The sequence below is a fragment of the Ricinus communis genome, chromosome 8, assembly GCF_019578655.1.
Source record: "Ricinus communis isolate WT05 ecotype wild-type chromosome 8, ASM1957865v1, whole genome shotgun sequence".
NCBI classification, from domain to species: domain Eukaryota; kingdom Viridiplantae; phylum Streptophyta; class Magnoliopsida; order Malpighiales; family Euphorbiaceae; genus Ricinus; species Ricinus communis.
In genome coordinates this window covers 14,316,892-14,343,851 of record NC_063263.1, presented here as the reverse complement: position 1 = coordinate 14,343,851, position 26,960 = coordinate 14,316,892, and the positions used below count along the sequence as shown (strand labels likewise).

General features: G+C 34.4%; 4 protein-coding genes across 8 annotated transcripts; 2 read left to right on the top strand and 2 right to left on the bottom strand.

Annotated features, from left to right (window-relative positions):
- Nucleotides 1-1,730: 1,730 nt before the first annotated feature.
- On the bottom strand, nucleotides 1,731-3,085 carry LOC125370922 (cell division control protein 2 homolog 1-like). The gene is made up of 4 exons (XM_048378377.1): nucleotides 3,052-3,085; nucleotides 2,246-2,361; nucleotides 2,058-2,138; nucleotides 1,731-1,912 (listed from the first exon to the last, which is right to left on the bottom strand). The coding sequence occupies exons 1-4, from the start codon at nucleotides 3,083-3,085 to the stop codon at nucleotides 1,826-1,828; spliced, it is 318 nt and encodes a 105-aa protein (XP_048234334.1). The 3' UTR covers nucleotides 1,731-1,825.
- LOC8277601 lies at nucleotides 2,530-6,393 on the top strand. 2 transcript variants are annotated; one of them, XM_048378708.1, is made up of 7 exons: nucleotides 2,530-2,638; nucleotides 4,574-4,605; nucleotides 4,701-4,850; nucleotides 5,156-5,229; nucleotides 5,371-5,489; nucleotides 5,623-5,706; nucleotides 6,061-6,393. In XM_048378708.1, exons 2-7 carry the CDS (start codon nucleotides 4,599-4,601, stop codon nucleotides 6,164-6,166), a joined length of 540 nt encoding a protein of 179 aa, XP_048234665.1. In that variant the 5' UTR covers nucleotides 2,530-2,638; nucleotides 4,574-4,598; the 3' UTR covers nucleotides 6,167-6,393. The 2 variants fall into 2 exon arrangements, with proteins under 2 accessions (XP_048234665.1, XP_048234664.1); XM_048378707.1 differs by lacking the exon at nucleotides 2,530-2,638 and adding an exon at nucleotides 4,186-4,291.
- Nucleotides 2,627-3,840, top strand: LOC107262048. Of its 3 annotated transcripts, none has more exons than XM_048378710.1 (2): nucleotides 2,627-2,638; nucleotides 3,627-3,840. In XM_048378710.1, the coding sequence occupies exon 2, from the start codon at nucleotides 3,628-3,630 to the stop codon at nucleotides 3,745-3,747; it is 120 nt and encodes a 39-aa protein (XP_048234667.1). In that variant the 5' UTR covers nucleotides 2,627-2,638; nucleotide 3,627; the 3' UTR covers nucleotides 3,748-3,840. The 3 variants fall into 3 exon arrangements, with proteins under 3 accessions (XP_048234667.1, XP_048234668.1, XP_048234666.1); XM_048378711.1 differs by lacking the exon at nucleotides 2,627-2,638 and adding an exon at nucleotides 2,776-2,787; XM_048378709.1 differs by lacking the exon at nucleotides 2,627-2,638 and adding an exon at nucleotides 2,794-3,305.
- Nucleotides 6,394-6,549: 156 nt separating the features above from the next.
- On the bottom strand, nucleotides 6,550-26,104 carry LOC8277599 (DNA polymerase epsilon catalytic subunit A). Of its 2 annotated transcripts, XM_002529019.4 has the most exons (49): nucleotides 25,762-26,100; nucleotides 25,596-25,661; nucleotides 25,438-25,497; nucleotides 25,238-25,333; nucleotides 24,448-24,608; nucleotides 24,199-24,287; nucleotides 23,873-24,090; nucleotides 23,261-23,347; nucleotides 23,035-23,169; nucleotides 22,126-22,248; nucleotides 21,218-21,301; nucleotides 20,758-20,922; nucleotides 20,493-20,669; nucleotides 20,277-20,390; nucleotides 19,770-19,874; nucleotides 19,141-19,259; nucleotides 18,903-19,044; nucleotides 18,735-18,829; nucleotides 18,449-18,554; nucleotides 18,273-18,352; nucleotides 18,006-18,182; nucleotides 17,742-17,829; nucleotides 17,534-17,614; nucleotides 17,311-17,454; nucleotides 17,051-17,146; nucleotides 16,681-16,881; nucleotides 15,793-15,847; nucleotides 15,578-15,720; nucleotides 15,027-15,496; nucleotides 14,771-14,918; nucleotides 14,491-14,688; nucleotides 14,321-14,395; nucleotides 13,242-13,432; nucleotides 12,972-13,155; nucleotides 12,811-12,875; nucleotides 11,904-12,036; nucleotides 11,596-11,697; nucleotides 11,419-11,502; nucleotides 11,166-11,240; nucleotides 10,913-10,972; nucleotides 10,552-10,811; nucleotides 10,427-10,475; nucleotides 9,956-10,116; nucleotides 9,816-9,882; nucleotides 9,463-9,603; nucleotides 9,087-9,257; nucleotides 8,781-8,990; nucleotides 7,909-8,015; nucleotides 6,550-7,507 (listed from the first exon to the last, which is right to left on the bottom strand). In XM_002529019.4, the coding sequence occupies exons 1-49, from the start codon at nucleotides 25,924-25,926 to the stop codon at nucleotides 7,147-7,149; spliced, it is 6,684 nt and encodes a 2,227-aa protein (XP_002529065.2). In that variant the 5' UTR covers nucleotides 25,927-26,100; the 3' UTR covers nucleotides 6,550-7,146. The 2 variants fall into 2 exon arrangements, 1 of the variants encoding a protein (XP_002529065.2); XR_007217170.1 differs by lacking the exons at nucleotides 6,550-7,507; nucleotides 7,909-8,015; nucleotides 8,781-8,990; nucleotides 9,087-9,257; nucleotides 9,956-10,116 and having other exon boundaries at nucleotides 25,762-26,104.
- Nucleotides 26,105-26,960: the final 856 nt, after the last annotated feature.

Sequence of the window (26,960 nt, the reverse complement as noted above, 5' to 3'; positions counted from 1 at the left end):
GAGCAACCACGTAGACAAACCAGAGCAATGTGTGGACGCCATGTCATTAGTGGCACACGCCAAAACACGGGTGGGTAGGAATGATACAAGACGCAAATATGGTGGACCAAATTGATACGTTTTAAAGGTGAGGGTAAATTTGAGAAAATGGTTAAAGATCGAAATATCTGGGATCGTTTTTCTTATATATAATGACCAGAAGTTCAGAAAGACACATTTTCTAAATGATTGGAATAACAATATATTCCGAAGGGCTAACCCAGACCACTCTTTGACTTGGATTATCAATATATATAAAAAAGAAAAAAAAGAATAAAAAATCCGATTTGATGTTATTATATTAAGGATAACACATCTACTTATATTGTTTAAATTGGTATAGCTTATATTTTACATTTGCTTAAATTAGAATTGACTTAAAATCTAATAGGTCAGTAAAGTTCTTAATGTCCAACCAAAAAGAAATTGAAGCAAAATTAAAATTTTGTAATCACATTTATTAATAATAGAAATCAACATTAATTGAAGAAAAAATATGCATACTGACTTTGCAGGGAGACTTAGTCTTGGATGCTTATGGCAAGCATCTGAATTCTTAATTCTATTTCGGACAATTAAATTCATTAAACAAATAAATGGCTTTTCGGCTATATTACAGGCCATCAAGTGAAAAAGTATGATTTAAGTATGAAATGATTCTGAAATAAAACAATAACTACTTTTAAGAAAATTAAATCATAGTAAATGCGACAGACATCTCAGTTAGGCTGACAGCTTCAGAGTTCAGGATGGATAATACATTAGAACATATATTGGTATGTAATATAATGGATAGGTCATTTGCAGTGGTACTTACATGTACATCCTTTTGGTAAGTGATTGATGGCAGTAATTCTTGTAGCTGGGTTCAAGCATAGCATATTTTGGAAAAAAGAACACCTAATTTTAGATTTAAAAAAAAATGAGAAAAAATTCAGTTAACCATGATATTTTTACATAAACATAAAAAAGAACCTGAGTAATATGGATTACATCAAAGACAGGTTCTTGTGTGATCTTTGGAGTAAACTTCAGGGGCTAAACTAAGTATTTTTCCTAGAATGTTTGCTATGGAAGATGCAAATTATTGAAAGAAGAAGAAAAAGCAGCCTAGAGGTGTTCCCTATAATATATGCTAATCCTTATTTTATTAAAGGAGAAAAGGGCGGTTTGAGTTATATCAATGGCAACATAATTCCAGGGCAATGGAATCACGAGAGGCATCAGCGTTTAAGATTCAGCAGAAAAAGAATTATAGTAACAGGCATCGGTAGTAACATATCAATGAAGGAAGAGCTATCAATAATGTTGCGCCACAGCTTATAGACACATCGTAAGATTGTCAGGATAGTGATAACTGGCATCTTCACAAGGATATGGATGATTAGGTCAGTAGGCAACTCCTCCAAGCTTTATCTGAACGTTTGCACTGCACGGACTGTGCTATTAATTTGATAAATAATGTTGAAAAAATTGGAACTGCAACTTTTCATTGAACAAATAGCTTAATTGACAATATCAAGATGAAAAGTTTCTAGTTGTAAGTATTTTCCTTTCTCGTGGTATTTGTTGTTCTATTAATATCCAAATTCTATGGAAGGAATTAAAGAGACAACATATACGTGCGCTCGCATTCGCATGGGGAATACTTAATCACAAGCTATAGAAAAATGGTAGTCGATGTCAAGAAAGATTAACTAATAATGTGCCACATTCTTCCTTCACAAAACAAAAAAACATTAATCTAGTTCACTTGGAAGTAGCAAGAAAGACCAGTAGTAATTCATTATGCACTCTGAAGATCATTGAAGTAGCGATGATGGAGTGCTTGGTTGGCCGTAATTATTGTTGCTGGATTCAGACACAGCATGCTCTGTTACAGAAGATGAACAATAGAAAACTTCAGGTTTCAGGATAATAACAACATTATAGATCGAAAGGAATTCTGCCCATGAAAAGTGCTATCAAGATTCTAACATAATGGATACAGATTAAGCAAAAATCTAAAAACTACTCACCCTGAGAAGTTCTAATCCATCATCTTCAAGGTAAGGGACTTTTGATCCCAGTCTCCTCCTTGCATGAAAACTTTGACGATACTGCATTGCATGCAGTAATGGAAAACATAGTGAATATGATGATAGCATAATAAAGAGAAAAAAGAAATAAGAAGATTTGCCGGACTTTTATTAGTTCTATTACATACGTCTGTAGTAACAGAAGCATAATTGCCAAGTGATTCCACTCCAGGCCAAGTATCCTCCACCGGCACGTCAATGACACTTCCATAGAATGAAAAACAGGTAAATATATTAATATGACCTTCAGAAAAGCTAAAAGGGTTTCACTTTAATCTGCAGACAAGAAAGAAAGGAACATTTTAATATGTACTCGGGCTGAACTCCGGTTCGATCCGATAAAACTTATGATTCTTCAGCTTTTGATTTGATCGGATAAAAACCGGACGAGTTATAAATAAATAAATCTAAAAAAGAAAAGAAAAAAGTGGATAAGGTGGCAACTCATTGTCGTCACCGTACACATAATTACGGGACGCAGCCCCAAGCCCTACTCATTTTAACAATTTTCATTCTCACAGGTTAGTTTTCTTTTCCTTTTAATTACAACTATTCATTTCAGATCAGTATTCAACCATCTGGTTTTATTTTCATGCGTTTTCTTTTTCCTTTTTAGATCTAGGGTTTTTTAAGGTACTTGATTTTCTTGATTGTTTGCTTCTCGATTATGGTAAGATTTCCAAATTAAATACACTATTAATCACTTAGGCAGATTTAAATAGTAGAATCTGGCATGATTGATAGAGAAAAAATTAGATTTTTTTTTTTCTCTTCTTTTGTTGATTGCTAATTGAGATTACTGAGAGATATACGCAGAAGATGATCATTTTGACTGCCGTGATTATTGTTTGTTTATCTGCTTATCAGTGATTGCTTAGAGCGCTTTACATGAATTGAGAATCTAGTTTATCATCTATGTTCCTCATTATTATACTTGTTTCCTGGCTTTTTCTGGTACTTTTTCCCATCAGCGTTCAAGTTGGTGGAATATACATGCAATATTTATTTATTTTTCTGCGTTGCTACTTCACTTTTCTTGCATTCTTTGTTTAGTGACTTTTGGACATGGGGATAGAGTAGGATTGGACATTTGTAATCAGCTTTGGATAGCGGGATATTGAACTGTGGCTGGCCGAGTCTGTTGATATGCTCAACTTGGAAATTAAGAGAGTTTCAGCATAGAAAAATGTAGGAGTTGCAATCGGTCTGTTTTCTTGGTTGAATTTGTGCACAGGTTCAGTGATTTAGGTGATAATTTTTCCAATCTCATTCTATGTTCAAACTGAGGCTTTGAGGGTGACTGGGATTCGCTAAATATTAACTAAGTTGCTGTGCCTTGCTTGAAATTTTTAAACATGGCAAGGAGCTATGCCGTCATACATGTGCCTAAGTTTTGTTATTTTGTTTGGCTTGGCCATAATGAGTGAGTCACAGAAATGTGTTCAAAGAATGTTACAGAAATGGGTTTATTGTTAGAATTGCCTTTCTTAGATTATAACTTTAATGCAGGATGTCAGAAGCACCTTTTCGGCCACGTGAGCAGCTGCTCGAGAAACAGAAATATTTTCAGAGCATCCAGAAGCACACATACTACAAATTGAAGCTTATGCATATTTATATTTTTTATTGAATTTATTATGTAATTTTTAAGCTTTTAATGCGAATACTTTCTTTTGACATTGATTTTAATTTTAATTTTCAATAAAACTATTAGTTAAATTTACTCTATATATATATATATATATAGTTTAGCCCAAATTTAGGAGGCTTTTTATACATTTGTAAATTTAATCCTCAATATTATAAGGGAAATAATAATTTTTAAAAAAAAGTAAAAAAGATTACATGATGGTATTTCTTTTATTTGCTGTATTTCTGTTTTGTCTTGAGGATGTGTGCAGGGCGTCATAATTTCTCTCATCAATCTTTGTTTATGACATAAATTTGTAGAAGAGAAGGTTAGCAGTAGTGCAAGAGAAATTCTTAGGTGTCTGTGGTAGACACACTTAATAAGGAAAGAAAAGAAAGCCAAATCTTTCTTTAGCTGAGCAACTTTTCTTCTTTGCAGATATATTTCAGCTTCCCATTTCCTGGACAATATGATCGCTTTTCTTTATTAGCATTCGAAACTGAAAAGCCCATTTTGTTCAATTGCTTCCCTTTGGTCTAGAAAGGTTGGTTTCGTGGTGTCTTGACTGTGTTTGATGAAATTCCTCAATAAAGGTTGTCTTCCGATTTGGAAGCCTGTGTACATTTATTATCATGTCCGTCCTGTTTCTCTTGAATTGAATAAGAAAGTGGGTAGCTTTCTATTATTATTGTTATTTCTTGTTGTTTATATTTCCCGAAAATGAAGATAAACAGTGTCCTGCTTTAATTTAAGTGTTCAAAATGTTTTGGTTCTTGTGCTTCATTAATTTTCTGCTTAACTTTCGTTTCATTTTTGTTGTTTACAGGTTTTGATACTTAATTACAACAATCATGGATGGTATGTAAATGCTCCTAGTCTACTAGGTTCTGTTTTATATATGGTGATAATTTAATGAATTTTACGAGCTTCTTATTGCTTGCTGTGATCTTCAGTCGATTCACAACCAACCATGGAGGAAACTATTTTGGTTGGAGATGATTTGATGCTGGGGCCGCCATCTCCTCTCATCCCACCAGAAATTGCTTCTCATGTGCTTGAAGGTGTTAATTTGTGTGATGGGATTTTGAGGAATCTATTTTTGTGTAAGTTTCAATTTCCATTTGTATGGATTTAAGTATTTAGATTATATTGTTCATATTAATTGTAAGTGTTTAAAAGTCATTTTTGCAATTTATTCTGTAAGCCTTGACTGCTTAACTTTGTTACATGACTAACATTTAGGACGTCGAGTATTTATATGACTTTGTCAGTATATTTTTCATATCATATACAAATGGAGGGTAATGGCTTCAATAGTATTTACAATCTTCAGGGGCTTTTTCCTTTCACTTGTATTGTATGTGATATTAATAGACATAAAGAGTAATTAATTCTATCTCTGCCATAGGTTTGCAAATCAATGACATTGAACCGTTCTGTCAAGATGAGCTTGCTTTATATCGAGAGTGTGTTGAAAAGAGGGTGAGATGAAATTTCGTTTCTACTTGTATGGTTCATATTTTTCTTACTTGATGTTTTAACCTGTAAATGAAGATTTTGGAGGTTCAGTGATTGATAAGCAGTTTGGATTTTTCTTTTTCTTTTGAAAATAATGAGTTGCAGGACAAGGAAATTAGGCAACGGCTTCAAGATAGTGAACGCAAATTGGGGTTGTCAATGCCTTTAGATGGAGCAAAGGAAAGAGCTTCACAGCTTGAATCAGAAGTCACATCGCTAGAGAGGTATTTTCTGTGACAATAGTTATGCTAAATATGTTCATTCGGCATTTAGCCGCCTGTGAAAGTTTCCCCTAACAAAGGTGTGAGTAATAGAATGACCTAAACATCTATGGGTATCACTCTTTATTGTTTTTAGGCGCTTGATTCTTGCTAGTGGAACTGAAGGTGTTGAAGGATTTCGGCAGCGATGGAGCTTGCATGGGCGTCTTACAGATACTAAGTAATGTTTATCTACATCCTTGTAGACCAATAATGAATCTACTTCTATTAGAAGCAATGCGAAAAAACTGTATTTGAACTTGTATAGGTATCCCTAATCACTAAATGGTTTCGATTCTGGAATCTACCTCTATTTTTCCTACATGCATCTTGAATATAGGCAGAAGAATGAGTGCTTTCGTCTTCCCTTCTAAGCTGCATCAGTAACATAAAGCAAGAGAAGTCATAGCTTCAAAATCTGTTGGCTGTTTGACATTTTGTATTTAAGTGTTGGAAAATCAATAATTACACCTATACAGAAAGTTATCTAATTCACCTAATCGATTAACAAGGATTGTCCATTATTTTTGTGCAGGAGAAGACTGGAGTCCTTAAAGCAGGGTATGGAGAGCAGAAATAACGGTGTGATTAATGAAGACCCAGCTCCAAGTTCAACTACCAAAAGATGGTTCTTCTGGTAACAGTTTGAGCTGCTTTTGCGCACACATCTTTCTTATAACATCCCTAGGCAGCCTGTGAAAACAGAACACTAATCAATTTAATGAGATGAAAAAGGGCAAGAGTCCATGCCATACTATATAGTGGATGAATATTGTTTTTTTTTTTTATTATTATTGTGAAGGAGATTCGTGTGTACTTTAGCTACATGAAATTATCATGAATACCATGCATAGGTTTATTTTGATAATTTCTTAAAGTTGATTAATGTGCACTAAGAAGACTGATAGCTAGATTTTAGAAGGCTAGACTAAAGGTTATTTGAAAATATCAGATTCTGTGAAAGAAAATAAGGAATGCAGAGAACTGATGGGAAGAAAATAGTGCCATCGGTATCTCCAGAATCTTAATAATGTGACTACCTATCTATATTATATTTCTGAAAAGAATCAAGGGATTGTACAGGGAATGTAGAAGTAATTTGAATCATCAATGTCAAAAAGAGGAAAATTTATCTACAATTTGGACAATATACATCAAATAATTTGTAATCAATATAATTACTATGATGATACATGTATAATCCCTCCCATCCTTTCTTTCCACTAACATATTCTTGGGAAGAGGGAAAGTAGAAAGAACATTGTGTTCAGGAGCCTCTGAAAGTTTCTCCCTTAAATGGGTTGCCTTCAATGTATGCCATTGCTGCTAAGAATCTGATCAAGCGATGGAAGCATTCGGCCTGCTTGCATTAACTGCTTCAGCAATGAAGCTTTTACCAATACGATCGCCAAGTCGAAAATTTTACCATCGCAGAGAATATTATCACCTCATCAGACTGCCATTTCCCCATCATTCGATGCTTCCAAGTTGCATTCATCTGGATTTGACTTGCAGATGAGTACTTACCAATATTCTCTTCCCTGCTGCACATTTGTCCCTTTGACACACAGCCGTACCCAGTTCAATGCTATGAACATGATGAAATGTTAAAGACCAGCTGCTAGTGCACTTCTAATATCCATGAAGTACACTCTTGAAGGAGTTGAAACTTCTGAGAAATGGCAACATTTAAGAAAATCTGCATTTTGGAGCGAAATTCAGACACATCTTCCTTGCATCGATATGCTCCTGCACATGCACACTGTTCTGCCAGATGTGCGGCTTTGACCTGGTTGCACCTAATGCACACTAGATCCTGCAGATGATATAGACGTTCCCTCTGCCGTACAATTTGAAGAAGAGCATTCTCCATTCCCTCCCGGTCATAAGGCTGGCCACACTGTGGGACAGCACAGCGCCACTCTTGAGCCAGTAGAGCTGTGTCACGACACAAATCTAGATCTCTGCAATCATTGCAGTAGCTGCCGAAACATATTTGGGGATCATTAGTATCAAAGGAAAAACTCAATACTTATTCCTACTATTTCTGTCATTACATATACATTTCGAAAAATCATAAGAATTGTTGATGTTGATAAAAGCAATAATTTATTAAATGATTCATTTTCCTTTAGCTTTAGTGGGATACAATATATGATGGAAAGAAAGAATGTTTATCCCCAAATCCATAGTAATTCTAGTCATTAACACTGAAAAGATGAGTTTTGATGCTCATGAGTTTCAGAGAACCAGGCTTCCCCATCACCCAAATAAGGAAAATCTTTTTGACGTTTGAATGTTTTAATTTTAAAGATTAAATTCCTTTATTCACTTTTTGAATTTAAAATGAGATATTCAAACCCAATCTTTTGTATTTTCATACCTGCAAATTACATTTGGCAAGACGAATGAAGGGCAGGGATCATGAAACTCAGCTTCAGGAGCGAACTCCCGCACTCTTACATATTTTAATAGATTCTTTCTCATCACCTGCAAAATTAACAGAACCATGAAATCACATCACTGACTAGAAAAGCCTTTATAACACAGTTGTTCATCTGTTTAAATTGCCACTAAAAATTTAGCTTATTGCAAACTGGGAAATTCACTTGAAATGGAAATATAATTTACAATATAATTCAGAAAGTCTGGAACCATATGACACAAGGCAACGCTCCTTTGGTTCAAAATTATTCAATCCAATTACATCTGAATCCAGGTAAGTTATATAATTTACTTGTTCAATTTGAATATTCAGCATATTACCCCTCATTATATTTTTAAGATATTTGGTGTCTTATTCCTTAAAACAATTTTAAGATAAAACTAACAATAGATTAACAATGCGAATCATCCTTGACATCATAGTGGCTCAAAGGAAAATCATGAAGCACTAAATCAACAAGGATCATGATTCCTCAAGGCTAGAAAAACATTATAATATCCCAAAACTAAAGAAAAAAGAATTAGCTAGAACAAATTACCAGCAACAAGTCAGATGCCGAGTTTAAAATTATTTTAAGAAAATTATTACGATACCAAGGTGAATATTTTACTTTTTTAAGAAAATATATTGCCAGAGAATTCTGAAAGGAGGGAAATGAACAACCTAGGAGAATATTTCTTCAAAAAGAGTCTGAAGAAAGAAATAAAAGAAGTCGAGCTTCTTCCTATCAAAGTTATATCAGCAAAAATCTAGTGCCTCCATGATTTAATTTAGAGAATTTGATGATAGATCAGGGAAACAAATGTTACCAGAACTTCATGCTGCACGTTGAGGTCAAGGACCAGAACAGCACAGACATGCTTAATAAATTCCAATGCGGGAACCCTTTTATGAATGTTACCAGCAACTTGTGGGAAACCAGATGATGGTTGATCATTTTCAGACTTATTAATCCCCTTCATATGAAGAACAGTTTCACGAACAATTCCTAGGAGTTTGTCTGTGAAGTAAGTGCTGATCTGCATATGATGAAATGAAAAAAATGCAAATTTAAACTTGTATGGAAGGAGTCAAGAAATCACCCATATTCTGGAATATGATGCTCTCATTAATACCTGCCCTTTAAGATATTCCACTATGTGTGATTCATATGTCTCAGCAGCTGATATGGTGATTGAGGGAGTACAAGAGCTGACATCCTGCAAAGATGCTTTGTTTGCATCTTGCTTTTGTGCATATTCCCAGGGAATAAACATAAATTCTGAGACAATCAAGACAAAATGGTCCTGCAAAAGGCTCAAAAGTTAATTGACCAGATCACCAGAAAACGAAAAAGAAGGAGAAATTGAATAAATGAGAATCTGGGAAAAATTCCATAGACCAACAGAAAATGTAGTAATGTGATTGTTATCAACTTGCAAGAAATTTTATTTATTAGTTAACCTACACTGTTGTTCCTTAAGCATGTCTATAAAAGCAGAGAAGTTTAACCTGAATTGTCTTGGGTAAGTATTCAGCAATATTCCAGCTTGATACAATATCCACTTGTGACTCTTGTCTCTGGGAATGCGCCCCTTGAGATTCACTGTGTGAAATATCATCAGCTCTAGCTGGAATTCCACCATAGTTATACTACAACAGAGCCAGAAAAACGACCATAAGTTAACTGCAATATATAAAATGCCAGCAATGTGAAAGATTATTTAAAAATGAAACATTCAAAACGCAGTTTACAAAGCTTGACTAGTATAATTCACAAGGGTTTGGTTCGTGACTCATAAAATGCATTTTTCTTTCTTTCTTTTTCATGAAAACAAAGGATGACCAGGGTGGACGCACCATACCTGATCCATGAAAAGCAAGGAATGCCAAAACTGCAATGGCTCAAGCTCAATCCATTCAAATAGTTCTCTACAATCAGCAAAACAAGAATTAGATTACAGAAGACAAAGGAAGACTTTCCAACCAGTTGGCCAAAACAAACCTAGTTTGCAAAGTTTTGAGCAAGCTATCACAGTAAGCTTTTGCTGCAGATAGACTGAACTTTCCTGTGTCTATGATAACTTTTGAAAAATTTGCAAAAATGATTGTGGCACCTAACTTGCGAAATTCAGCCAAAAGCAAAGCAAACACCTTTTGCATGACCTACACATGTTAATATCTAAAAAGCATCAACCAACAGATTCTGCAAAATTAAGGTCCAAAATCACATATAAAAATATTACTATAATTCGTCAAAGATAAATATATAGAAGTGTGTTAGAGGGCAATGGTAGAGAATCTCATTCCGGAATAATTTTCCTTGTTATAAACATAAACAATTTTTAAAAGGGAAGTATGGCTGATTGAGGAAATTGAAGGAAAAAGACTATAGAACAGAGAAGAGTTGCAGCTCAAATGTCATCATAAAAATTAATTATGAAATAAAGGATCCTTATCTACCAGTAGCATTTACCTTGTGGAGTACACGGTGAAGAGCTGGGTCATGAAGCTTTGATTGAGGGCTGCATTATATACAGGTTAGAAGTGATAATACGAGTAAAAAAAGAATTAACATTGAACAAGCTATGACACTTCAACCTGCACAGCCATCGATAAAGATGTTGCAATAGTGCATCAGCGAACACACTTCCCGATGTAACTGCATCTGCAAGACACCTCTGGATCAGCTGTTTCAGGACACGCAATGCAGGTGCAGATGAGGTAGCCTCATCAACGCCATATTGTTCACAAATGTGTGAACCAGAACTCATGTCCTGGTCAAATCCTAATAAGGCACCTCCTTCCATTTCATTCACTTGGCTGCTTTTCAGCAGAGCATTTACAGCCAGGTGATGAATCTGCAGAAGAATAGTGTTTATGTAAAATCAATACAATGCATAAGACGAGATAGGAAGGTCTTTATAAAAAAAAAAAAAAAAAAGAATATATATCTCCAAACCTTCAATTCCACAGAAACTTTCCTATATGCTCCAGGGTATGTGAGGATAGGTTGATGGACCTATTTTAAAATAACAGCTAGTAAACGTCAACGAACTAACAGAAGCACAATATATTACAAAGAGAAATAAGACAATCATAGATCAGAGCAAACAAGTTTGAAATTCTTGGCTACAGCAAAGGAAAAATAAAAATAGAAGATGTTAAAACATTAACAGTTGAGGTTTCTTTCCCATTTTTATATTCAAACTAACCTCATCTGCAAAACATGAAGATTCTTCACTAATCCCTCCTAGATCAGGAACACCGTCATCAGATATCCAAAGCAACTGCAAGACTTAACATTTTAAGTTGGTGTATGAAAATGATTTAACCACACAAAGTTTAGCACTTTAAGAAGAAATGGCCACAACTGCTACAGACTATTGACCACTATCACAATAAACTAATAAGGACAAGAGAATAATGAGAACAAAACTCAAGTAAATTGGTGTTGCACTAAAGTACCTGTTGCTGATCTCGTAATGCTCTGGAGATGAAAACATCTGCCGTAAATATAAGCCAGTCAAGTTCAAAATTTCCCAAAGGTACCTGTCCCAGAAGATTTGAAAATGTTCATATCTACAAGCATAAGTATACTTGACCGAAACTGCTGCTATTGGAATAAATAAGCTAACAAATTACGTGGGCATATCTTGAGAGAGTAATCCTTTCATTCAACCACTGAGATGATGCAGCAGAACGTTGCATTGCAGTTTTTGCAGCCGCTTGTTGCCACCCAAGGACCTATATATTATACAGCAAAAAACTTTATCTTTCTTCTTATATAAATTAAGCTTAGGAGTAAGTATATTTCAACACTGGGTTATCAATTTTTTCTTCTAACAATCCCTATGCTATTAACAAAATTAAGCACTGATATGAATGAACTTGTCCATACGCATGAGCAGACTTCAGCATGTAAAGTAGCCACTGATTCAGAATTCTGTTACCTGATACTGACTGTCACGAGCGTTGGAAGGTATCCTCACACAAGGGAAATTATCAAGAGCTGGTATGCCTGACTTCATCAAATGATCATTTGGGCATTCAATGACAGCAAGTGTAGGTCCATGGTGTTTATCTCTGTTGATAAAAGAAAAACATTTAAGGCAAATACATTTGGCCTGTGAAAGTTAATGCAGCAGTAATATAACCAGAGGACATTGAAATGAATGCTTCTCATCTGAATAGAAATTTATAGTATGTTAGTGAAAAGAGAATTCACCGCATGTATAAGTCAGTATAGTACATGAGCATGAATGGACATGATACCCACCATTTAGTTTTTACGGATACGCAACAACTCGAGGCACATTATCCATTCAGTTTTTTTTACTATTGTAGACCCGTTTGTATATTACGACAAAAGATAATAGATATAGCAGATACAATGCCCTCCTATTCTAATTAACATAAAACCACCAAGCAACATATATAAACAAGACCAGAGAAGTGGCACAGTCAATCAAGCTGCATGAATCTTAAAAGCACTCATCTGGAAGCTCTTATAGAACAAGCTGAGAATACATTGAAACCACTTCTTTCAGAGCATATTTCATGCATTTCTCTCCATATCAATACTCCATCATGACAGGAGCACAGTTCCACAGAACTTTAGCATCTTTTGCACCACCAAACCTACTCCAATTAAACCAACAAAAGTTCCTAAAAACTCCTGTTAAACCCTCTTCATAAACCATGTTAAAATGCTACAGAACCCTCCAGACTATTTCCAGAATGGCGCCACAAATATAATAAACAGAGACATCCTTAGCGATCTATGCAATTGTTGGATATTAAACTCATCCATCAGTACTCTTGTATTAAAAAAATGATCAACATGGAGTAAGAATATACCTGACTTCTCGTATTGTTCCCTGTAAAATCCTCTCAGCATCCTTGACATGTCCAACATAATCCACCTGAAATTAGTAGGTTAAGATAAAACAAGGTAAGAGCCATTGAAGCAGAAGAGAGGTGAAAAGAAAAACATAATTTTGCTAGGCCGGAAAATGTACTTTGAAAACAATAGCATTCCTAGGTGTTGGTGGTTCAACAGACAATGCAATGCAAGCTTCACGGAACTGTCTTTCAAGAAAAGATGGTGATAAATCCTTATTTTGATAAGGATTGACAACCACAACAGAGACAGTTCTTAAAAAAGGCAAGTAGACAACAACAACAGCACGTCCTTCAGAGATGCTGCAAGCAATGATAAAATTAAAAAAATTAGATTTAGTACTGGGTCGTGATGTAAGAACAAAACCGGACAGGATAGAAAAAGTTACCTCTGATACAGGTAAAAGAAGGAGATTGATTGCTCCAAATAAGAACATTCTGTTGTTGTCTTCATTTGCAGTTCATTCAGACTCCATCTATCCTGAGCATTACGTTTCTTAGCTGTTTTATCTACTTTGCAGACACAACCAATCTGAAGTATGGCGTTAAACTCTAATGGCACCTTTGTTTCATATATTCCCTGATGAAAATTTGGATTCTAATCAAACCAGAATCGGAACCACCAGAGAAGAAAACTAACACTGGCACCTTATATGAAAGTAGAAATTCCATTGCACAAGCAATATTTCAATTTTATAACCATGTACCAGAAACACCCTATCTATTTTTCTTATTTCAATGAATTCAGCATATTTTCAAAAAAAAAAAAATCAAAACTAAGGAGAAAAGTTGGATGTAAATTATGATTATTGCAAAAAGGAGAAATGGTCACTACACATTCAATAGCAAAAGCAGCAATTGGAGGAAAAAATTTTGCAATGATAGTTAAATAGATAAACTGCAACTAGAGAATTTAACACATCTTCCATGAAAATAGTGTAGACAAATGCAATAAAGAATTGTGTTGTGGGAAAGAATCCAGTCGTCACTCTGTAAGGTCAAAAGATACATGAAACTCAAGTATTTGCAAATGCTGCTAATGTGGCAATGCTTTGTCTTCAAGATTCTACAAAAAGAATTATTCAAGTAAAAGATAAGATGGTTGGAGATCTGCAACATTGCAAGACCTTCTTCTTGGAAGAAATGTAGGATGATCAAGCAACCAAAGTTTTATATATATAAGCAGCCGTTCTTATTTTTTAATTACTTAAAGGCCAGGCCAGGATGCTTAGAAAGAGAAAATTCAAATACTTGGACATCAGTTTAGATATATACGGGAATCATGAAGCAATAAAATTAGATTGGTCAAGTCAAAGAATGTGAATGATAAACAAGGTACACACAGTTCCTGATGCATGTTCCAGCAATATAATGCCAGAAATGTAGTTCCACCAAGACTAATTTTATTAGGGTGACACAAGCATGCCAGTTGAAGGTTAAGTAAAACTTCTGGATTATAATTGCTGACCTCAACTTCTGGATCTGCAAGAAGAGCCGCTAGCTTTTTGCTTTCTTTTTTAAATTTATCTTCATCTATGATAACCTATCAAGAAAGCATAAGCAAAAGAATAAGAACGAAAGAAAAGACATTTTCAAAGACAAATTAAGAATATGGCAGGACCAGAAAATTTGAGATACCTCAACTAGGTTATAGCTGTGCCTTCCATGAGGAAGTGTCTTGTTCACACGTCTTCCAGGAAATTTTTCTGTTATAGGTGCTTTGGAGTTGAGGTAAAATACTCTTGGAACTGTTATAGGAACCTTGAGCATGATTCCTTCCACAACCACCCAAGCAAAAAATTCGCCACAATGTGAGCCTGGAAACAGCTGGATGATCTGAACCATAAGAAAATGAGATTAAGCAGCAAGAAAGAAATCATTGCAGCCAAAAGTCTTCCAATATAAGAAAATTGAGTACCTGCCAGTGGCATCGTGTTAGGGCTATTTCATGTGTTGTAAAATATGAACCAACACCAGTTCTGCTCTGAGCTTTCTTACGATTTATCACACTGCTTAATGGCTCAAAATCACCATTAGCATGACTTGAATTCCTCAGATTTCCCAACCTACCAAATAGAAGAACACATCACTAACGCCCATAAGCACATCTCAATTTACAAGGAAGAATACAAACCTTAAACACTGGGCTTTCTGTAGGGGGGAAAAGAGAATACCTTTGTCTCTTCCTCCTTTCGAGAGTATCTTTCCACTTTCTCTTCTTTAATTCAAGCCACCCCTGATAATCTACATTTCTGTCAATAGATTCTCCAGAGGATGCAGTTTGTTGCACCAATGAAGACAGTTCATGTACACTTTCACCATTATCAGTTTGCTGATGTGAGGAATCCATTCTCCCAGTTGCCTTGACTGAATGTTCTTCACTATTGGTTGCATAACAATGAACAATTGGTCTAGGCCCATTTGTAGAAATGCTTTTGTTTCGGAAGTCTTCCAAATCCTCAACATTCTCCTCATCCATCATACAATTGTCAGTGATGGTGTCATTATTCTTCCTTACAAAATCTTCCTTGCTGGATAACCTGAAGATATCAACCAATTTTCTCTGACGAAATTTATCCTCCTTTTCACGGACCTTTTTATGAAGCCAATCTGGATGAACTACCCTAGGGACAGGGTTTGCAACCTGCAAATGATTCAAGTCATTTCCAGAAGCCTAAAAGATGATTCACCAGTTAATCTCATAAAAAGGAACAAGCAATAGAACCTTCTGCATTGCAGCAGGAATTGTAATAATTTTCTGAATTGCTGAACTTAGTCGTTGCTTGTAATAGGACCAGTCAATGATAGATCTAATGCCTATATCTGTTGATGTCTTGCACCATTTTCTTAAATAGAATTTCATTATTTCTGCAACATGAAAATGAACTCTTAGATTACAGAAACATGAAATGGTCAAAGGAAAACAGGATAAAATTATACCAGCATCAGTTTCAAATATTGCAACAGGAACAGCACGTTCACTCACAGGTGTTCCCTGCTCATACAAAAATGGCAATAATCTTTAGCATCATCATCCAGAAAATAAAAGAAGATTGGACAAAAGCATCCCGACGCATTGCAGTAACTATAAAAAGTAAAAAGGATAGACAAAAAAGTTACCCGGACCATATCATTGATTCTGCACTTGGATTCAAATAATTGCACTCATCATACACGTCAAAATTGAATTCAGTTTGACATTAAAATAATATAAAACCATAAATAACTAATAATGGAGTGTGTCAATTAGGAATTCACATATCCAAATGTTGTCCCCAAAGTATCATTAGGCTCTCTCCTTTAACATGTGCTCGAGGAATATAGAAAAGGGTTGAGAAGGGAAAAATAGCAAATGATGCAACTTGCAAATCTACTGACATGTTACAGGTGTCAGCAGTAATATCATCCAGGGTCAAACCTAGGCACCTTACAAAGATTATGGTGATGAACATGGTGACTACATATAATCTTCCTTTCCTGTTTTCCCAATAATACTCTGTAATACACTGCCAAGCAACAGAATCAATCTACAGCACCAAGTAGGCTTTAAAGCAAGTTGTACATACTGGGGGATCAATAAATGGCAAACTCCAAAAGGTGTATAATGAACCACTCAGTAATGACAAAGAGACAAAGACCACATCTGTGGAACGAGACTTTTTTCAAGTAATTTGAAGGTATATGCCTATCCTGTGTACGTAGGGTTTACAGCCATAATGAAACCTTGATTTTCAGCAATCATGACTGTAAGATGGAGCGTCCCCAAAAAAATTCATGAATCAATGCACACATTACATAATCAACAATGTATATATCAGTGAGACACACCTTTGGTTCACATGCAACTATATATTGACAACGCAATCCTTTATCTTTAACCATGGTATCACCAAGAAAATCAGCGAGACGCCTTGCGGTGGTCACTGCACATGACTTTTGTTGACCATAGTCTACCAAGGACTTGCTCATTGTGCTTGATTCAGATATATAATCAAGCAACTCACTGTCAGCAATATCCTTCCCTTGATTCTGGGAGCAAAATGAGAATGAGAAAGAAAAGAATGTAAGAATTCCCAAACTTCACTCTTAAAACTGTTCATGCAATAATAAACAACTTGATTCAAAGAAACAGCATAAGATAGATAGGAAGAGAAAGTATAGTTTGATAGCAAAAACAACCAAACTATTCTTCACATACATCAAGAAGATCAAGCCACCGGTTGGCTACAGCAGCTACAGCTGAATAGCATCCCTCTAAAGTTGATCCATGGAGGAACTTGTCAAAAAGCTCAGCCTGCCAACAAAATATAAAATATCATGCTTGAAAAGATGACAGCATATCACATCATTAAAGGTGGTGAAGCACAAAAACCTGAAAAGTTCACAAGTAACCAGATGCAGAAAATTTTTACTGTAGAAAATATATAGAGGTAGCATCTGCTGAATGCTAAGGGGTACCTGGAAAACTTTGATGAGCTTCAGCTCACCTCTACGCTTGATTTCAAAACCTTTAAGCTCAGCAAGGGTACCATCATCATTGAAAACAGCATAACGCTTCTTAATCAAAATACCTTCTTCCTTCGAAGCAGGAAGAATCATTGCCTACAAGATCACCGAAAAAATATAAATACATAAAATAGAAAGTTGTAATTCAATAGAGATATACTATTCCATGTTATACCTTGTATGGGCCATCAACTTCAAATTCAATTGAACATTCACTATGCGTTGCATATGTCTTATTTAAAGGATCTACAAGTGTCTGTATGAAAACAGAGTTAGAGCTTTAAACAACCATTGCAGTTCCAAGCAAAAGAAAGTTGGAAAAACAATTCCAGTTACCACAATATAGTAACTCAATATACATATTGAAGTGGGAGCTTCTATACCTGGTATTGCTCATTTGTATTGTTTCTTGCTACATCAACATTAAGCATTACACAGGGATATGATATTGTTAATTTTTTCTTCAAGTCCCTGAAATATAAAATCGCCAATCAAAGCGCATACTTTAAATACTTTTACTGAGGGCTTAATTGATTAATGATCCTACAAATGAAATAACTGAGCATACAAAAAAAGAAATAAATAAAGAATTGCCACCATCAAGAACTATGAATCAGACAAGTAAATCATAAGAAGCAGTAGCTTACTTTGTTTTAAATGTAAAGTTCTCTGGAAAAGATCCTGGGAGAACACACCAAATACCATCAGTGTCCAACTCAAGTGGTTTTCCAATTTTTTCAACAAGCAACCGAGCATTCTGAATAATTTTTGCTCCTGTATATGTAACTACACCAGCCATTTCCATCGAGTACCATCTTGCACCTCTGGAGCAGAAACAAGTAAAATCACATTTTGAAAATGAGAAGAAAACATGTAAACAGCCAATCCATTTTGTTGGGATCAGAAAAACTCACTTGCGCATGACATATCCATAGAAAGAATTAAGTATACACTTGTGTGCAAGTTGCAGTGAATCATAAAGCACAACCATGTCCTGCAGCATAAATTATCAAGGGCAATTTGTATAAGAATGAAGTTTCGTAATCATGAAAATTGAACTATTTCTATAACATTCAACAAAAAAAAAAACCTGTGCTTCCTGGATCTTGATGGGATTTCCACTAGTCTTGGCTTCTGACAGCTTCCCCTTCCAAAGTTTATTAAGTCCTTTATATTCATATCTTCTATCCCGAAAGCTTGAACCAGATTGAAGAAAAAGGTATTAGTAACACTAACATAATAATAGCAGTGTCCATCTAAATTTATTCTATTCTATATTACATGCAAGTCCTTCTAACAGTTAGGTTAGTTTCAGAAGTAAATATCAACATGAATAATCATACGAAGAAAATACATGTAAAATTAGAATTGCACACCTGCGGACAGTGTCAACATAAAATGGATTTTCACGCATGCAGATACCTGCTTCCCGCAGTTCAGTGACAGGCTTGTCAATTACCCGTTTATATGCCTAAAAAGGATCGAAAAACTTAGTAAGACAAGCTTCGCTCAGGAAAATGTTTTTACTAGAGAAAGAAGCATACCTTCTGACAGTATTTCTTTAGACGCTCTTTGAGCTTTGACTGTTGCTCCACCTTAGGGAGGTCAAGAAATGGTTTTGACAACTGACCATCAATGCCATCGACAAACTCAGACTCAATTTGCTTCTTCAAATGATAATAGTCGCTGAAATTGATAGATTTCATGTCCATCCAATGTTAATGAGTACCAGCTTATGATTGATACAGCCAGAGAGCGGAGAAATAAATAAATAAAAAGAACCTTTTGTTTGCCATAAAGATTTCTCCACGCCAAACCCATTCAAGCTTTCGGAGACAAGTTTTATCTGGACGGTTGAAGTCACATGCAGTACATATCTCGTCTGTAACTATAGAGGGCGGCTGAAAGGGAAATAAAAAAGAAATGAAACAGCCTCTTAGACATTAATCCAAAGATCCTCTTCAAAAGGAACACAGGAAGACAACACAAAAATATAAGGCTGCTAACAGAAAACATAATATATTCTGCAGTTATAAAATTTTACAAGTATTTCCCGACAGACTAAGACCAATATAAACATATCATAATTTCAGAACCTCCATGCTTATTTTCACTTGCCAAAAGTCTCCAGAAAATGCTTAAAATCTCATGAATATGCAACCAATCCCATAATTACCAAACAGCCAATTCCACTTAATCCTCTCAGTAGTGAATATCGAACAGCAAGGCCTTTATCTTTCATTTGGAATTATAGATAAAGCTCTCAGAACAGATGGTAGGAGAAATAGCATTCCTTGGTTGTCCAGATCCATATTCTAACTTTGTAATATAAACCAGATAGCAACAATAAAACAAAACAAATTATTATAGAAAAAACCACCACCTATTGAGCAGCTTATTAATCATCATACCTGAAGCCTGTTTGTCAAAATAATGTTGGGATACATAGCAGCCACATCTAGATGATAAATGAGAGGGCACTCTTCACGAACTGGTTCATCTCTCAACATCACAAGCTGCACAGAAGAAATACTCATTTTCCTTCTTGAATTACTTTTTAAAAAGAAGAAATAGTTATTTCATCTCAGATCTATCTTCAGAGCTCACGGATATTTGAAATGCATTACCAAAATTCCACCAAACAATAAGAAGAGACAGATGACTGATAGTACTATGGAAATGTAGCATGCTTTTTCAAGAAATTTGAATTATTGATTCATTACCATGTTTGTAATAGAGAATGAAGGTTTCTATATAATGTACTTTACACTTGCTACCTTTTTGTAGTCTTAGAATAAATGGAGTAAAATCAACATGTAAAACAACAGAAACAAGCCATATAGCATCAATGAATTTAGAAAATGATCTAGACATTAGTGTGAAGACTTAATCTTAGGGATGAGATGGCATATCATTACCTTTTCCATGATGGCGTTCTTCACCTCATCATAATTGGAGACTGAATCCAAGTCCATCTTGCTCTCTACTATTATAGCATATTGAAGGTCTCGATCAAGGTTTCCGATCAGTTGCTAGAAATCAAAGTGTTCTGAAATCAGTCAAATGGAAGATCTAAAACTAAATAAATAGAAATGTAAAGTAAATTATATCTAATAGAAGATCTAACAACTTACGTCATATGCCGATGGATCAAGCTTAAAATGAGTTGGTAGGTCAGATCTAAAAACACCACTTTCAAGGCACTCCACATGGCCACCAATATATGTCTCGCTGTCAAGAAGGTGGTTCTTATAGAACTTCTCGGGTTCAGATTGGTGTTTGTTAGGGCAGATAACATTTGCCTTATATGCCTGTAAGATATGTGATACAGAAGTAAAACATGGAAAGAAAAAAGCGCAAGATGCCAAAGTTTCAGCATAAATGTGCACAAGAGCCCACCTGCACCATAAGAAGCATTTCACAAAGTGTTCCACTACCTTTGCGTAAAACCTCATCTGGTGACATGGGAATTATAGTCGCAAGAGAGAAAATGAATGGATGAACGTAGGTCATATACAGATAGTAAGTAGCAACAGCATCAGAAACTGAATAGGAGGCCATTGTCTGTCATAATATTTGCAGAAAAAAAAAAGAGTATTAGAAATTTTCCAATTTAGAGAATACAAATAAAGCAAATTCTTAGTTGTTATTTCTAAAGTTTTATTTGATGGCAAAAATTCATAGGACTAAGCCTTCATTTAGCAATATGGATTTATTTCCTCCATTTTTGCAATAACGGCAAAAAATCATGAGGTAAGAACTAAGTAAAATAGCTGACTATTAGCTGAAAGAATTACAATAGCAAAAGGGCTACTATAAGCATGGCTTGTTTGGGATTACTGCTATCAGCTCCTCATACCTGAGGTTTTTCTTTAGCAAACCGAACCATGTCTTCTGGATTGACCTCCAATGGATCATAACCCAATTTTGCCTTAGTAACAGCCTGACAAATCAAGAAAAGGAAATGGGCAATCCAATGGGTAAAGAACGACAAGATTGAGCTTCATTGCAAATATAGAATGAATAGTTCACAACAAAATAGAAAAGTTGAGTATTACAGCCACTACCTAAAGAGCAAAGGTATACTTTTATAATTTGCATGCTAAGATTAGTGCAATATGATACTTTTGTATTCTGCACACCAAGATTAGTGCAATATGATACTTTTGTGGTAAAAGGCTGTCAAGCAACAGAAGTAGAGAACTATGATGTGAAGGTGATATTACTGGCACTATAATTGATCATCCTATCTAAAATACTGAATTCACCTGAAAAAATAAATAATAACTTTCTTCAAAAAATTCAATAAAACATAAACCTGTTTGGCCTTTCTTTCAAAAAAATTTAATGTTCGAACTGATGGTAAAAGAAAAACATGGAAATTGCAAATGCAGCCCTGAAATTCCAAAGCAACACAGTTTGGCAAACTGGGACATAAAAAATGAGGTCAATCTGAATTCTAGCTTGGCTATGGGGTTGTACCTACATTGTATTATGTTGTTAAAGACAAAAAAAGAATATCACCATTGCTTGGCATATATTTTGAACTATCTGAATCTCTAAAATGGCTAGCGCAACAATGATGTGAAAGTTTGTGTCTGATTTATTAGATAATTGAGTAGTCACAATAAAAAAAAGAAAACAAAAGTCAAAAGTCCAACAATTGCATGATCACTATCATGAAAAAAAAACATAATTTCATCCAACATACACAAACTAAACCCATAACAAAAGTTGAAACTTGAATCCCAAAGCAAAATGGTGCACCTTAAGGCCATGGCTCCCTTGAGGAAGATAACTATCACGTTTGACCCAAGCAAAACAATCCAAATGGCAAGCAGATCTAGCACGGCACTCTCCCTGATTCTTGTCGCAAGAAAAACCAACCTCCTGATAAACCAAATAGAAAGCCAAAGCAGCAATAAGTCAAATGTTTGACAAATGCTTGTAACTCAATAAATTGATTGGTCATTACAAATGGATATCACTTGTATGGTAAAACTTAAATTTCCAGTCCCAGACTAATTAACATTTTTTCAAGCTAAAATAAACAAGAAACTTAATCAACGTTGCTTTCAAGACATGAAAAAATCAAGTTTACCATATAGCAACTAAGGAATGATCATGGCTAACAAAAAAGTATAATTTTCTTGGAAAAGCAAAGTTGAATTTCCCAACATAGACATGGATAGCCACAACTTCAGTCACTAAGAGTATATTCTTTTCAGAACCCAGCTATTTGACGAAAAGCAAAAGTAGTAAAAGGTTTACCATCAACGGAAGAATTTGAAAATTTATGTAAAAGTATCAAGCTTTTCCATTCCCCACCCCGCCCCATCCCTAATGCAGAGGACAAGATATTCTTATTGAGGACTACTAGCAGTTGATTGCCTAAGAATTTAATAGCAATACATAATATTTCTTAAATTTCAAATTATGCATCCTCAGTATTGCATAACATACACATTTACCAAGAGACATCAGCAATCGAAAATGATTGTCCTAGAGGGAAAATTACTAAAACAAATAACAAAATTGATGCATTACACTTTAGAGTTCAAACAACGAAAACATTTTGCTGAGTGTAGTGATGCTTTTTAAATTGTGATTATAATAATTTAGATAGCTAGCAAAACATTATTTTTGAAGTTTTATAAGTGAAAACAGGCAGCATACATCACTCATCTTGATCCCATGATAAGCTGCTCGGCTTTCCAGAAATGGCCAGTCAAAATAATCACCATTGTATGTAACATAAATACCAGGTTTCACCTCTTGCATGTGGGCAAACCACTGTTTAAGAAGTTCTACCTGCAAGTAACACATACCCACACGTCAAGATCAATATATGCATCAACATCCCATAATTGTTCTATGCAACTCATTATTAAGTATTCATTACCTCATTTTTCACATTGGTTACTTTGACGCACCCTTCAAATTCAGGTTTTGGAGTATACTCCAGATCCTCTATATCTTCCCCTACACACTGAACTTAAGTACAACAGATTTGATTAATATATAAACATATGTGAAGTATTTAAATGAATAGCATGTAAAATGAAAGAGGAGATACGCGGATAGATGGACAGCAAACAAAATCTAAGAGAAAGAGAAAGCATTTGATCATAGATAAACGTAAAGGCAAACTTTTAAAAAATTTCCATTCTTTTACAACATTTGACCAATAAAATTCTTAACCTAATATTCTACAATCTCTTCAAGAAACAAAATATAAGCAACACTCATTAGAAAAAAAACGACAGAAAAAGACTTGGCCAAATGGAGCCATTCAACAAAGAAATTTATTAAACCCGCCTGCACATTATTTAATTCTGTCAATCTTATGGGTCGACCATAAGTTATTATGTTCAGCAAAGACCATATGAAACAACCACTATATGGTCCTCAAATACCAAAGAGCCATGAAAATCATAATGTATCCCACAAACTAGCATGATTATAAACTTCACATTTGGCTAAGTTACCGAGAAGCAAAATTCAGTATGTCTACCTCTCTGTTAATAATCAAGAACCCCTGTCCATCAATCATGTAAGATATCATCATTATTAAATCATAATCAGCATCTGGAAACTTCAGCGGGAGCTTGGTTGTTTCAATATCAAATGCACATATGCGAACTTCAGCACGTTGCAGAAGATCAGTCCTCCTTTCAAGCATAACGCCACTACTGGATACACTAACATCATACCACTGCCCGCATCGAATATCTGAGTAGCATAATATCAAGATTTCAAATGATTTTTATGCAATTCGTTCAACTTCACAAGCTAATATGGTTAAAAAAAATTCAAACCCAATAGGATATAAAAAATTACCATTATCAATGGCAAAACGAACATGGTATGGAACATCATACTCACGAAGATCGACTATACAATCTAGAAAATCTTGGGGCCTTTGTTCTCTGCTAATCATGTACCAAAATGCCATGAGGACCACATATATATTAAAAGTAAGTTGCAAATGAAAGCAAGTTATCCCCTGAAAAGGTTCCAATTAAAACTTATACCCAAAAATATGTATTGCTAAAGCATATGAAATGAGTCAAAACTAGCAAGCCTTACCTTCTCCCTGTTAATAAAGACTCGTATGCATCAGCAGTGTCAAACTTTGCCCGGTTTCTTTCAACAACATGTGATAGGTCTTTCTTCACATCCATTAATTGTTGAACGGTAGAGAAAGATATTTTCAAATATCTTTTACGCAAACCAGACAAATGGTTTTTCTGTCAATGAGAACATAGAACAAACAAAAGGAATCAAATTCATGATATGATGCATCCTAAGCCTGACCGATGATAAATATCAATAGCATAGGAACAGGGAAGAAAGTGAATAAAAAATTATAGTCAACAAAAAGAAAGCTCAAGTTCAATAAAATTAAGAAAAATAGAAAGGTCTAGCGACAAGAATCATGAGAAAGTTGAGAGAAAAATCTCAGCTTCTAGTATCTTGTATGCAGTATGATCCAAGCCATAGATGATGATATATTCAGCTTCAGATTTGAATCCTGAGACATTAGTAAGCAATTCTAGAAAACTTCTAAAACTTTTTAGCCATTCTCTTCATTTATTTGTGGGTGATTTGTTTGTTAAAACTCAAAAATTTCTTCTGGCTGAGTTGCATCAGTTGCTGAAGTCTAATTCACTTTTCTAACTTGCAGATCATTTTATAGCCTCATTTTAACAGTTATACAGGTTTTTGCTGTTACTGATCCCTACTTCCCAAACCTGGTCCAAGAGGCTAGCCCTTAAACCTAATAATTCTAATCAATCCAAATAAATATAAGATATTGCCAATGCTCAAAAAGGACAGTTAGAAGCATCAAGGACAAAGAAGTAAAAAAGTGACTCACAAGATCAAGGTCTTCCTTCTCTACAATCTCAATATCAGCAATTTGACTTTCATATCTTCGTCGCAAATAAGCCTCAACATCCATTTCCATTTTCTCCTATATAGACATCATCAGTAACATCAATATGGAAAAATTAAACCCTGATACAACACACACACACATAAATACAAAATTTAAAAAAAAAAAAAGTAGAGTGATACCTTTGTGGCAGCATAGAAATAAGGACGGAACTTAAACTTAGACTTGAAAGCAGAACCATCCTATAATTAAAATTTCAGAAAACAATTTCTTTTTAACTAACTTCATAAAATCAGAATAGTATATAATATATACAGCCAAACAAAAACAGTCCCTTAACCTGAGATACAAAATAGAGATCAACGCAACTATGCACTCTTCGCGTTTCTTCATCCTCCCAAGATGACTAGAAATCAGAAAACAAATATTAATAAAAATTGAGACGAAAGTCAACAAAATTAGGGCTAAACTCGAGAAGCAAAAAAAAAAAACTGAAAAAAACTTACGGATGCAAAAGTGAGAAGCCAGCCGAGGCGTTTATCGCCTTCAGTGAAGAGGTCGAAACCGAGCTTTGAGTCAAGCTCTTCCTCAGCATTTCGAATCAGCTTCTGCTTCTTTGAGCTCCGGTTGTAATTGTTCCGGTCTCGTCTCCGGTTATCCTTGCCGTTCATTTTTATTAAGTTAATGATGAAGATTTAGTTAAGGAAACATTAAAACAAGTGTAAATGTTTGGTTGCGGTATTGCAAAACCTTTTGTGATCTGATTTCGTGTGTGCCGCGAGAGTAAAGGTTAGGGATAAAGGATTTTCCCGCGCAAATCATTTTGGCATTTTTTTCGTAATGACGGGAATGCCCCCACTGGTAATTTCGTGGGAACTTTTGTAAAATACCTTAAAATCAATCAAAAAATATGGTTTTTATTGTGTATATTTTTTAAAAAAATTATTATTTTTTAAATAATGATGTAATTTTTTAATTTTTTATTAATTTATTAGTTATTTTACCAAAAAATCAAAATTATATTTTAAAAAAAAACTAAAAGATCATATTTTTATATTTTTGTACAGTAAAAAAATTATTTTAATAAAAAATAAAAAATATAAATATTTTTATTATGTTTTCTAATTCTTTTTATTTATTGGGTCTGGACCTACTAGCCCAGACTTTAGCTCAGCAAAAATTTATTTATTCTTTAAAACCTACATCCATATTTATGTTAAATATAAATTTTTAATTTTTAATTTAATATGATAAATAGTTAGTTTTTATTTTTTTTAATATTTAAATATCTTTAACTTTTAATTTAACATAATACATATCTAATTTTATCTTTTCAATAATATTTAAAAAATATTATGAAATATGTGTGGATGTATTGATTGAAAACACACATGAAAAAGTGTTAAAATATCAAATAAAAAAATAAATTTAGATATTTTTTTGGTTAAACCGAAAGTTAAGGTATTAAACTGATTAAATGACCAAAATTCAGTGATATAAATATGCATTTGGCATTTTTTTAATTCTTTAGGTCGATCTTTTTCTTATCGCAATTTTTTTCTTTATTTTTACTTTAGCATATATGTAGTAAAATCTTTTTTAATCATGTATTTTAGATCAAACAAAATTTATAATTATGAAAAGATTATAACTTAATAAAAATTAAAGTAGTAAAAAAAAATTAACTTACTACTTAATATTATCA